Source organism: Zophobas morio, unplaced genomic scaffold (assembly GCF_036711695.1).
Source record: "Zophobas morio isolate AGI-343-1 ecotype UQ-CSIRO unplaced genomic scaffold, CSIRO_AGI_Zmor_V1 ptg000011l, whole genome shotgun sequence".
Classification (NCBI taxonomy): Eukaryota; Metazoa; Arthropoda; class Insecta; order Coleoptera; family Tenebrionidae; genus Zophobas; species Zophobas morio.
Window position 1 is genome coordinate 17,474,329 of NW_026972116.1, and position 13,990 is coordinate 17,488,318.

Genomic DNA, 13,990 nt, shown 5'->3' on the forward strand with positions numbered 1-13,990 from the left:
GCCACATCCACCTGGCGTTTAGCATCAAGATTATCAGCTACAAACTGCGTGAATTCGCAGAGATTGGAGGTGGTAGACCGTCCATTAACAAATCCATGCTGAGACACAGTGATTAAACTCCGGGTATTAAATGAGATAAATTTATGTAGAATAGTCTCAAAAATTTTCGCAAAATTACAGATTAACGATATAGGCCGATAATTTTCAATCATAGTTCTATTTCCAGATTTAAAGATAGGTGAGATGATAGACAATTTCCACACATCTGGGAACACACCAGTTCGAAAAATTAGATTGAATATTATCATAAGAGGAAAAGCTAAAATGGATGCACAGTCGAACAGTAGAAAAGCTGGAATCCTATCATGACCAGATGTAAAGTTAGGTTTAATTTTCTTTAAAGCCCACAGTACATCAGATTCAGAAATATTAGGACAGATAATATTATTACTAAACGAATCCTCTGAATAAGCGTCAGCGATAGTTGTGGGACCCTTGTTTAGATTGAAGTTGCTGCAGAAATGTTCAGCAAATGCATTTACAATATCGTAAGGATTTGTTAAAAGACTGTTAGAGTATGACATCTGAGAGGGAATACCATTACAGTTCTTTAAATTGTTAACATGTGACCAAAATTTACCCGGATTAGATTTGATATTAGATTCCAAATTCAATATATAACTACTATATGCTGTTTTAACGTCCTTCTTAATTTCAGTTCTAATTATTTTAAACTCATCATGAGTTTCCGTGTTCCCAGTTTGTCTGAATTTACGTAATAACTTCCACTTGCGTTTCAGCTTACCAATAATAACTGGAGTAAACCAGGATGGAAAATTTGAGTTACGTCTATAACTAGATTTTGGTACATGCGAGTTGATTGCAGTATTTATCTTGTCATACAGATACGAGCACGCAGTATTGACATTGTGCATATTCTTAAGACTAGACCAGTCAGTATCATTTATAGATTTATATAAGCTCGGGAAATCAGCTTTCCGAAAGTTCCACTGTTTCGGCTGGGAATTATTGGTGTTAATATGTTTCAATTTATTATCACGTATGGTGGAAGTAATTAGGAGGGATGGGTGGTGGTTATCTTCTTTCAACATAGGGTCAGCAGATTTTTGTACAGTGCAATTGAAATTGGAGATTACGAGATCGAGACAACGACCATTAATATTGCCAATATTATTATACTGCTGATACTCGCCAAATTGTAGAAAATTTTGAAGAATAGAAGATTTTCTGCTACAGTTGCTAGCTCTAGAAGAAGTAAAATCATAATCCGAAATATTGAAATCTCCTATTATAATAACTCTTCGATTGTAAAGATCAGGCAAGTTCCCAAGTAAGTCGAATAACAATTCAAATTCATCAGTACATGCGCCCGGTTGAATATAAACCACAAAAATGTATAAAGATACCTGTCCCAACGAACATTTGACACCTAATAAGTCTGTAAACTGTAAGTCATTAAAGCCTTTTGATGACAAATCTAAACTATAGACTGCAACTGGTTGACGAGCTGCTAATAGAACTCCACCTCCTCGGGAAACATTCATTTTTTCAAAATTTCTATCAGCTCTAACTATGTGGAAATGACCTGGACAAATTTCAGAGTTTAGGACCGAAGTATTAAGCCATGTTTCCGACAGGCATACAATGTCATATTCACAACAAAACATAGAATTATAAAAATCAACTAATTTAGTGTTGATGCCTCGAACATTCTGATAATAAATGGAAATCTGAGAATAGGAGGAAGTGATATTGCCGTGCTGTTGAAGACAAGACAAACAATTAGGTAAAATATTAATTAGTTTAGTGTTACCTTCCCTCGTGAACTGACAATAGCAAGACAGAATAGAATGACTTTTGTGAGACTGATGATCAATAGGGAAATTGAAAGTTTTAGCAGATATCGATCTAGAAGCAGCAAAAGAAGTTAATTGCTACAAATCAGATATACCAAACAAGTCAGACTTTACTTTCTTGATTAAATTTTTATAAAACACGCAATGTCCATAATCCCAGCAAGCATGGGAAGTCTCCTCAGTGCTCAAGTTATCTTTTGATTTAATACATTTTACATAATTTAATAAATTTTATGCATATTTTTGTAATATTTTCAAACTGTACCTTTATGAAACAAATATCAACACATTTCGGTAGAATTTTTACCTGAAAAGAACAGTAATTAAGACATCCTAATCCGAACTGGAGACATTCCATTTATCGGTATATTGAATAGACCGCAAGAACGCTCACACTTTTCTTCGAGAAACCATCTTAAGGTCGTCTAAAAATTTGTCAAGTTTATACATTTGTTTAATTAAAAACTGCACACTAGACATGAATATAAAATTAGGAGCTCCCCTGGACCCAAGTTTGTTAATTCAAAATATGTGTATATTTTTTTAAAGCGATATGTCTCATATTTTTAAAAAACAACTCCTGTAACCGAGATGATGTTCCCCATATATTTAGGTAAGTAGGACAAAACCAGAGCAGACGCAAGCCTTGAGGTAATTAACCCACAGCCGATAATGTTATATACACTGAGGTCGTCATTTTTAATTCGTAAACAACAATGACTTTGTCAAAACACACTAATAAGTTATGTCAAGAAAGGCATGAAGATCCAATAGTTGTAAATTTCAATATTTTCAACTTAATTTAAGTGAAGCTTCGGACCATTATGTTAAAAAGGATCAAGTAAAACCACATAATTTATTGCTTGATCTATTGTTTACAAGCTAATGTTTTACGATGCCCACTTAAACACCTATCTGATATCAGTGTGGGCCGCATGTCTAATGTACATCTACATATAAAAATTATAATGACGCGTCGATAAATCATTGAACCTTGTCGTAGCTCAATTTCTTTCCCATAAATCCATGTTCGTCTGGTGTCCCAGTATCGGCAGTCGCATTAGTCAAGCTAGTAACAACGGTCTACGGTCCGCTCCTTGCGTAACTCCCGTTTTGGAGCGCAGCCACTTCAATGGCACCCGCTTCAGTAATGATGTTTGAATTCGCAAAATAATTTTCTTTCTAAAAATAAACATTTCAATGTATCACGTAACTCAGATGAGTAATAGCTTTTCATGTTATATTTACATTTTCCTTTTCATATACGTTGCTAAGAGAAGTCATCAATCATGGCAATATAGCTTAATGGTATCTTTGTGTGGAGAACCTGGCGTATGTTCTCATTCAATTTCGGTGCGCCGAAAGCATTTTTAGCTCGAGTGAGGTAAGGGACCTGCATTCTTAAGACAATGTAAAGTAACTCCGTGTTAGATCAGCGAGGAATCTCACGCACCACTCCACCTTCGTTTGCACAGTCATCAAAGCGAATTGTACATCGCTGCCGTCGTGAGCGGAATTGACAGCATTAAAAATAGATCGGGCAAAGAGAAATCGTATTTTTCGTCTTCTCGGATACAATTACCATCGAGTGCCGCTTCATAAATTCATGTCAGCATGTAGGCTGCGATAAGTGGCAGTTTACCGATCCAGCTACTGACCAGCGGGATGGTTTATTTTATATTCCTGACCTCCATAACCTTATGGAAATAATTTATGGGATCGGATTTTTCCGAAGTGAGTTTCTCCAATTTCTGAAAGCGATGTAATTATGGCTGTGATAGAGCGAAGTCTTCGTTTACAAATATAGAATATGAAATTTTCATTTTCGTGCTTTCGTTTGAATCTGTATTAAAAGCTTTCATCAGTATGCAGGGAGAATCTCGTTCTTATTCCGCTTCTACATGAAATTCAGCGTTTCACGAAGTGAGAACCGTGATTCGACTGGTCGCTTTTATTTTGTGATAAAAACAAATAAAAATAAAGCGCGAACGAACCTAGGTTCATTAGTATGCGGTGTTGAGTATATATACACCTAAGATGAGATTTTGCTAATGACTTAATTTGTTTAAATGTGGTGAACAAGAACGCCCTCAGGATTTTTGTTGGCGATTTATTTGCGGCTAAAGTATTTCTTGTTGAATTAGCATAAAGAAAAGGATTTACAGGTAAGTTATTAATCACATACGTTTACTATATTATAATCGCAACAATCGCAACCAACATGGTGAATAAAAATATGTTTCTAATTCCTTCTTCCCTTTAAAAAAAAAAAAATAGATACACAGTCGTAGTGTAAGTAAAAAACAGTGACCTACAGGGAGTCGAACCCCCAACCTTCGCGTTATTAGTACACCACTATAAACCACTGAGCTAATGAGCATTTGCTCAACGTTCCTCTTATATTTATTGTAAAATGTAATAAAATTTTGATTTTTTGGGAAAATCTGCATGTCAATGGCAAAGAAAATGTTGAAGTGACCTCATAACATTCAAAATTTGACAACAATCAGACCATTAGTTTAAAAAATTATTCGTCTAATAAAAATTGACACAGACGGTATACGAAAGGAATCGGGAGACCTATTGTTTCATATTCTAAGGTCGAGTCGGGTCGGGTCAGGTCGAATTAGATCAGATCTGTGCAGATCAGGTCAGGTCAGGTCAAGTCAGGTCAGGAAAGATAAGGTCAGGTCAGGTCACTTTCATTAGAGGTAACATATGTCTATGTCACTGAGCTCGTCAACAATAATAAATCACTTTGAGTGTCATCAAACACAACAACAAGAGAATAAAGCAGGAACAGGTAAGAAAGAACATAAGAAACCAGATATAGATGGCAAGGAACATATAAACAAATATAAAAAAAATGAGAGGAAAGAGATTCAAAAATGGGCTTGGCGAGGCAGTGGTAAACTGCAGAAATATACAAACGACACCGACTTAGATCCAACTAAGGTAAAGCCAACAGATTTTCAAAAAATGCTACAAGAGATTTGTGACAAGACGCTACCGAAAAAAAAACACACGACAGAACAAGGAAAAGGATATCGATATATTGGTGAAACGCCAAAGTACCAAAACTAAGACACAAATGTATACAAAATGAAAGAAAAATGATTAAGCTAGATGCTAGACAGAACGCCAGAGACGAAGATAAGAAACCAGAACGAAACAGATATAAGATATGTGCAAAAGAGTACCTCAGAAAAGCTATTAAAAAAGCGAATGCTATGGACTGGGATAAAATATGTGAAGAGATGGATCAAAATGTATGAGGAAATGGATACAAAATATTTTGTATAAAACTGAAAGTCTTGTCAAGAATTTAGCCGAAAGAACAACAAAGGCCGCACGAAGCGATCAAATTATTCCCAGTAATGGAAAATCCAGACTGGAAAACATCACTGACGGACTTGAAACAGATACAGATGAAAGATAGAACTAATGAGACAAAAGAAATTGAATTAAACGAAGCGCTAGAGAGAGTAAAAATAGAGAAGGGTACTGAAGTAGATTACATACCAACAGAGGTTGAACTTGTTGAACACTATGATTCAGAAACGAAAATTTAAAGTAGAGTAGAAAGAAAATTCTCTTGTATTGATAGAGATGATAAACCGTGGCAAAACTATATGAATAGAATACAAAAGACTGAGAGAAGAAACAGACAAAAATAGAGGATTGTATAAAAGACAGTAGGTATTTGTAATGGGCAGATCGAAAATAGTTGCTATGAAAACCATACAAGACAACTAAAAAGGTAGGGAAATAGCGATAGCAATTAGTGAGAGGGTATCACATATGAGCTTAAAAAAAGAAAATACCAAAATTACTGATGAAACTGCCAATGGGACAAAATGAACGCTTCACGATAGATATAAGCTATGGAGTACACAAGGCTCTATAGTGGGCCCACTATTATGGAACACATCATGACCAGATACTGAGGACTAACACACCAAGCGGGGTAATCCTGATGGGATAAGCAGATGGCCTTGCAATGCAAGCTTTAGGCAGAACAAGAGAAACTAGAAAAGAAAATGAACCAAACCCAAAATCCCAGGTGCTCATGAAGCTTTTTGATTCCAAAAAACGTCAAGTCAAGTCAGGTCAAATCAGATCAGTTCGGGTCGGACCAAATGATCTTAGGTCAGGTCAGATTATGATTAGGTAACATCCACCTTCTAGAGAGGTAGTAAATAGTTCGTCCTATACTGATATAACCTGTTCATCAGCAAACATAAAAACAGAAAGTTCGGAATTGGAAAGCCCTGAATCAGAAAACGCTCCAAACAAGAGAGAAAGGGGCGTTCTAAACAGGAAATCAACGACTGAGCTATTAGGTAAAGCAAAGACTAAGTGAAAGGATTAAGTTTAAAGACGGAATGAAAAACAAGCAACAGAATAACAGACAAATAATATCGAATTGTTGGCATACGGATACGGAAGATAAGAGAAGGCATTTCATAACATCTAACAAGCGAGGAAAAACAAGCAAACGAAACAAAATATGTGCACCTAAAAAAGAACTAAAAAATTTAATATGCAAACTCAAGAAGAAGAAGCATAGCTATAAAACAAGATATCCCACAGTTTGCACTACCAAAAGAAAAAGTGCATTAAGTAATCCCACTGCTATTTTCCAGAAGGAGCGACTGGTGGGAGAAATGTCTACGAGTAAGGCAAAATGAAAAATTTTGAATTGGAAAACTACTGGAAACAGGAGCCGACCTAAAAAGTGGCAGAACATTTGGTCCGAATCAAATGAGTCCAAAAAACATAGAGATAGCCGTGATGGCAATATTTATTTGTGGTGATTCGGCATAATGAACCAACTTCTAGACAAACAAGTATTCCCAAAGAGGAAAAAATAGTATTAAGCCCAAAGAGCAGAAAAACTCCAGGGTCTCCATCGGTCTATAGACCAATATGTTTGCTAGATAGTATTACCAAACTTTATGAGCATCTAATCATAGCCCGAATTAAAAAAAATTCTAAGACGGGCCATCCACCACGGACTCTGTTAAAAAAGTCTTAGATATTGCCATCTTAATCGAAATAGACCTCAAAAACGCCTTCAACTCGGCATCCTATGGCAAAATAATCAAAGGGCCGAGAAAAAAACATCGTATCAAACTATTATTACGATGATCATTAACTTAAAATCGGCGTAGGTAAAACTCAACCATTTATTTCATAGTAACTGCTCATTCACAATGGACATAAGACATAAGAACGAGCGCATAACATAATTTACGTTTTTGGTTTGTGTCTGGCTTATGCTTATCTACGTTCACAGTGGACAGAGTGAACTCTGTAAGAATTGTTAAACTGCGCAAACGCAGAACGGGATAACTCCCGGCTAAACATAGAAACGGCTAACCTCAAACTGAGTCAATCAAAATATCTAACCTACAATTTCATACGATATTCGAACTTGACAACTTGCAGTACAGAACAGACTCGCAGTGTGAAGCTTTGATTATAATTTATATAATATAATCAAAGGTGTGAAGTGCCAAGTGGCAACTGTCAAAGGGAATTCAATAGCAGCATTCAAAAGTCCCTAGATTTTAACATAATTTTGACATAATTCGTGCACAAAGTTGAACTTATTTCAACTTTGTGTACGCACACAAGGATTACATAAAACGTTCATAAGCATAAGAATTACGTTCGTCCACTGTGAACAGGGGTACACGTTTTCCATCGTTTCAACTTTATGTATTTATGTAAGCTTTATGTACTTGTTATGCCTTATGTCCATTGTGAATGGGCAGTAATACAAAACTACACGCCTAACTGTACAGCGATTATGTAAAATTCTCTCATTGACTGGATTCCGACTAGCTGTTCTCGGCGGTGGTCCCTATTTAAACAGCTACGCGCTTCTTTCTATATATTTCGCGATCGAGGTTGTTCTGGAGTGCCTATCGCGAATTCCGCTTCCAGAGCACCGCCGTCAGTGATGATGAGTCACCGCCGCACATACTAGAAAACCCATAGACGTCGTATGGGTTTATTTTGTAAGACTATTTAGAAAACAGGAAGATAATGGTGGAGACACGAAATTCGGTGGGAGTAGTGAAGCTTTTGACTACCCCGTTCAATCCAACACCTAGGTGGGTCAATACCGAAGAACAGCACTATTTCGATGGAGCTTGAAGGTCTACCCCGAGGTCTCAAGTATTTTAAACCTTTACCATTAGCCCTATGTTCTAGTGGCTAGTGTGGGCCCTCATGCTCTGTATGACGTTGTCCTCTGTCCGGTCCGTACCTTTTGAGGTGGTTGGTTGGCTTGTTAGATGCGAAAAAGTTTCGATCTGCAAGCCCTTTTGAAGTAAGTGAAAAAAGCAAGTAACACAATAGTGGAAGCCAGCCCTATAATAGCTGAGTTAACTCGCTCTAGTTATCGTACTACCCGAAAAGCTCCTTAATCAAATATTTCGGATCGAAGCCTATCCAGGGGTCCGGCACCAGTCGTCCAGTTGTTGGAGCTCCGTGTTGCTACACACCTGGCCGACGCCCTTTCTTTATGGGTTCGGGGGTGGGGGGGTAGGAGGCTGACTCGTAGGTGCTCTTAGGTGTCCTAGCTACCCCAGAGCCTCTTACCAGCCAGAAATACCAGGTACCAAATTCGCTGATCTACTTATGAGTAAGTCAAAACTTTGGTGAGCCTCCGCCAGAGCTTCCGTTTGTGAAAATAACCTGTACTAGGCGAAGGTGGGGGACTGTGTGTTCACTTCCTTGATCCATAAACTATGTTCTATACAGTAACTGTACCGACAGGATCATACTGCTCCTCTCACGTGCCCCATACGCAGGAAACGCTTACCAGTCCCGGTTTCCAGTACAGAAGGAGCAAGGTCAATGGTGAAAAACAGTGTGATAGTCACTACAACAGGAGTGCCGCAAGCACCGGTTTTGGCATCGTTTTTATGGAACATCCTATATTATAGTATATTTGAGCAGACGATGACCGAACGGGTGATGGTAATAGGTTTCGCAAATGACCGCACACTACTGGTCACAGAAGAGAAAACGACTACGATTGTAGGTACACTTATGCCGAACGTAAGACCAGAAAGTAACTCCAGAAAAATCTTGCTAAACAGAGTAGTCATTTTGACTATTTTACATGGAGCCTCAAGATAATGCGAAGCATACAAGAATACAAAGAGAATCCCTATTAAGAGTAGCTAGTGGGTATCATACCGTATTGAGGGTCGCCCTACAAGTAGTACAGGAGGGCCTCCTCTGTATCTCCTTGTAAAGAAACGAAAAACTCTAGACAACATGTCCAAGAACACAGTTATTTGTTTACATCTCTTCCAGTCTGTGGCTACATTTTTCCAGTTTTTCACTCCATTTGCTTGCAGATCTTTCTGCACCTCATCTAGCCATTTCTTTCTTGCGCGTCCTCTTCTTCGTTTCTCACCTTTTCCTTCTTCTAATACTTTTTTTTGCTATTCTTGGTCCTGGCTTTCTAGTTATGTGTCCTAACCATCTGATTCTTTGCGCTCGAATTTTTTGTTCGATCCTCGGTCTTCTATACAGGTTCACGACTTCCTGGTTTGTCCTTCTTCTTCATTCTCCTTCTGTACTTTTAACCCCTCCAAAAATTCTTCTCAGTATTTTTTTTGCCATGTTTCTAACTTCATTTCGTCTTGTTCATTCAGTGTCCATGTTTCACTTGCGTACTTATGATTGTTTCGTACATTCGTATTTTTGATTTTCGCTATATATTTTTCCCCTGCATTATTGATGTTAGACAACCCATTGCTCTGCTGTCTTTTAGCATTCTTTTTTCTATTTTCTTTGCTTCTTTGGCTTTACTTGTTATATGTGGCTCCTAGGTATATAAATTCATTTACTTTTTCTGTCTTGTATTATTTTCTATCTGTTTTTAATTTAATATATCTGTCTTCTTTTACGTCGTCTGTATTCATTTCTATGTGTTTCGTCTTCTGCTCATTTACCACTAGACCGTACTTCCTCGCCTTTTTCAAATTGCTTAAATGTTCTTTCTAGCTTCTTTCTTGATCTCGTAAGCAAGGCGACATCGTCTGCATATGCATTTGTTTGTATTCTGCTTTACCTTATTATGTCCTCTAGTACAACATTAAACAGGTCGCTTGATAGTTGATTTCCTTGCCGTAGCCCTTTTCTAACCAAGAATTCTCTTGACATGTTACCTTACAAAATAATTTTGTTGCTCGTGTTTAACTAATCTTATCAATTTTCTTGGTATTTCTAGCTTTTCTATTGCTTGGTATAACATGTTTCGGTCTATAGCTTGTTTAAAGTCTATGAAAAGAACGTACGGGCTTAAATTTTGTTCATAGCTGTTACTTCGGATCGTTTTTAGAGTAAAAATCTGATCTATGGTTGATCTTCCTGATCTAAACCCTCCTTGATATTCTCCTATTGTTTGGGTAGTGTATTCTCTCAATCTAGTTCTTATGATTTTTGCTAAAGTCTTATATACCACATCAAGTATCGCAATTCCCCTGTAGTTTTCACATTCCGTTTTCTCTTCTATATATGGGGCAGATAATGGCCCTGTTTCATCCTTTCGGTGTTTCCTGGTTCTTCTATTTTTTTTTTGTTTTTTATTGTTTTCTTGTCTTCTTGTTTTCACTACTTTTGGCTGTTGTTCTTCCTCCGTCTTGTCATTTAGTAGGTCTTCAAAATATACCGCCCATCTGTCTAGTTTTTCTACTGTGTCTCCAATCATTTGTCCTTCTTTACTTCTGTAGTATACCGTTCTCGTGCTCGTGGTCTGTCTTGTCTCCTGACTTCTTGGTAGAAGTTTTATATCTCGTTGTTTTGATAGTATTTTTCTATAGTATCAATTTTTGTTTCCAAATGTTCCATTTTTTTCGTTTGCATATTTGTTTGGCTATTTTCCTTTTTTCTTCATAATCTTTTATTGCTTGCTAAGAACACTCAATTACAAAAGGAATAAACCAGCAGACCCGAGAAGAGACAATAAAGACATGGACGCAAAAAATCAAACCACAATAAAATCATCAACTCACCTATGGTCTGTCCAAATGGTATAATCCATAGAAATAAAAAACTTGTTCACACAGTTAGAGTTTACGGAACGTTTAAAAGTTACACTAAAACAACTGCAAAAACTGAAAACGACAATTATCTTTTTTGGCGAGAAATTGACAAATTAGAAAAAAAAAACAAAAACTGAACAGAATTGTGCTACTTCACACAAAGGAATCCAAAATATCATAAAACACAAGAAAAGGTAAGGAAAAAAATGGATAAGCAAGATCTTGGGGAAAGTAGAAAAGTGAAATCGGGAAGTTGTGACTCTTGATGACATGACACAAAATGGCTGTCCCGATATCACCCACAGTTTTCCTCAGAAGGGGTTTTAGGACGGTACGGATCCCTGATTCTCTCGCTCATCAGACCCAAGTGCGGGGGCCTTTCGAAGGTTTCCCCCACAGCAGAAAAAGGTCAAGTCAGATCACCTCAGGTGAGATCAGTCAGGACAGGTCCTTGAGTTGCGCCCGGGAAGTCAAAATCAAGGCGGATTCATAAACCACGAGTATAAGAGTATATTGTTTTATAAATTTTAATAGCCTTTACCATTCAAAAGTTTGCATTGACGTCATTGAATTATTAGTGGGGATGATCAGACAGCTTGCATTAGCGTTTTACCATCAACCTCCTAAAATATCTATAAAATTTGGCAGCAATCAGTCTAGTAGTGCTGGATATTTTCTGTTTAATTATATAAAAATAACGATACATGTATTTTTCCAGTCACAGTTTCCATTATAAAATTTTTATGTCGAATTAAAAGTTTATTAAGCCTTTCTCTGATAACTAAAATATAAAATGAATGTTAGTTATACCGGGTTTAGAGTCATTTTACGAGCAATATTTTGTTTATTAATGCAGATATCGATGCGATAAGAGCCAAATTTAACGGCGTGTTAAATAACACATAAAAATTGCATCTGCTCCCAACTTTATTTATATTTTTAAAAACATTTGATATTTGTATCACTAAAACTAAACAACTGAAGAATTCCACTGTTGTTTATAAAAATACTTCATTTTATATAAAATTAATTCTATAACCTCACAAATTATTACAAATATAAATAATAATAATTAATTGACATCCGTTCAGATTTTTCATTAAATTCCTGCACATCACCTATAGAAAGACACTCATAAAGCAGATGCCAACATAATTGGCGAAACGCGTCGACATTTGTGTTAAAATTGGTTCGGTATCACGGCTTTATTTAATATCGGTGACGAGGTAAGTGTAAATTTTTGCTCTACTGTATTTATTTATAACACCTAGATTGTGATTTAATAATAGTCTGTTATTTACACTATGTATGATGTTTTAAGTGAGATCGATCCAAAGATATCCAAAGTACATTTCGATGAGTAAATACGATTGTGTGGTCGAACCTAGTTATCTCAGTTAACTGAATAGCATGTGGGTTGGAGATTATTGAGCTTGGTTACATTTACTAATTTCTGTTAAATTCTATCTTTATCGTTCAATGGGTCCATTTCTCTCGCACTAATAGCAGTTAAAAGGCCAGATGGGTTTCTCATCAGATTTCAACATGGGGCAAACAGAGTTTTTAAGTATTTTTCTGTCTTGATTGAGTTCTGGAGAGGAATAGAAATTTTTCGGACTTTTAGGTAATATACATACATCGCTTTTAGAAATTGTTTGATTAATTTATAATCCACATTCCACGCAAAAATCGTGTCAGCTTCAGTAAAATTGTTTACATATTAGGATTTATCATAAACATTTGAAGAAAATTTCACCTTTGAATTTCAGGTTTGTAAATAATAAATTTTTAAAGTCAGCTCTTTATATAAATTTTTAAAAAGAGTACAGGACTAAAAATAAAATTTTCTGCGATTTTTTCTCTATATGTGTTTTTTTATGTTCCAACTGCCTTATGGACTGCTATGTCTGCATAACTTCGTTATGCCTTAACTGTAATTCATTTATAAAACTTCTGAACAGACCGGACTTAATTTAGACCCCTGTAATCTTTTAACATATATTACAATTTATATACATTTTCTTTCCGCTAAATTTAAAAATTGAACCTTGTTTCTATTTTTACGTAATCCATGTCATCGCATCAGTACAAATTGAACGAAACCATTTCATCGTAGAGACTTCAACCCTCGGCGAAATTTTATCCGAATCCACGACAGTTATAATTAGCACAAAGCTTGAGCAGAATCGATACCGAAGTTGAACTCTTTGCGAGCTGTAAAGAGTAAAACATCGGAATTGACAAACTTTTGATTAGGTCCGGACTTTTATTCGCCTCAATGAAATTTCTGCTTTAATATCGATAAAGCTTAATTGTTCTGTCCCGTATTTTCAATCAATCAATTTTACTTGTCGCCGTAATTATTTAACGCATAAGTAAGATATTCCTGTTTGTTCCCTTTTTAATAACAAAACTGTCGGATTAAAAAAACATTTTAAACTGATGTAATATGGAAATTGGGTTTTATAATCTGCCTAAATAAGCAAAGTGCTTTGGCCTCAAAGAGAGCGAGCAGACGAGCGAAATTAAATCGATTAACGTGGAGCGGCAACTGGTACACAGCCAAAGGCTGCGACAGAGGTGTAGGACCGGATTTTTACCGGATTCGTCCGGGCTGTCACTTTCGATTATTTTATCCAAGTTTTTAAAAAGCCGTCACTTAGATCATTATGCGAGATGACAATCTGCGAGTTTCTGGAAGCATTCCAAAGACTGATTAAGAGTTATTTGTGTACGAAGACAGCGAAATAATTTTTTTCTTGAAAATGTGGGTATTATTAGCTAAAGCTAAACAGAAGCTGAAACGGCGTAAGCCTGAGAATTTATTGTTCCCCGAAATCTAAACTTTTGTCAGATGTGATTTTCAGTTTTAGTAGTATTACTTTTGCTTTCGTGTCGCCGCAGAGGGAATAATTAAACTTTGTCACTGTGAATCAACTTACAGCGGCGTGCTTGTATGACGTTCAAATAAATACACATATTTTTTGTACTATATTTATAATTTAGCGTCCACATTAAATTAAAATTAAGTATTTATAAACA

General features: G+C 36.3%; 1 protein-coding gene across 1 annotated transcript; it reads right to left on the bottom strand.

Moving 5' to 3' along the window:
* Window positions 1–228: 228 nt before the first annotated feature.
* LOC135127352 (uncharacterized) lies at window positions 229–1,565 on the bottom strand. Its single transcript, XM_064053799.1, has 2 exons — window positions 343–1,565; window positions 229–265 (listed from the first exon to the last, which is right to left on the bottom strand). The coding sequence occupies exons 1-2, from the start codon at window positions 1,563–1,565 to the stop codon at window positions 229–231; spliced, it is 1,260 nt and encodes a 419-aa protein (XP_063909869.1).
* Between the last annotated feature and the right edge of the window lie 12,425 nt (window positions 1,566–13,990).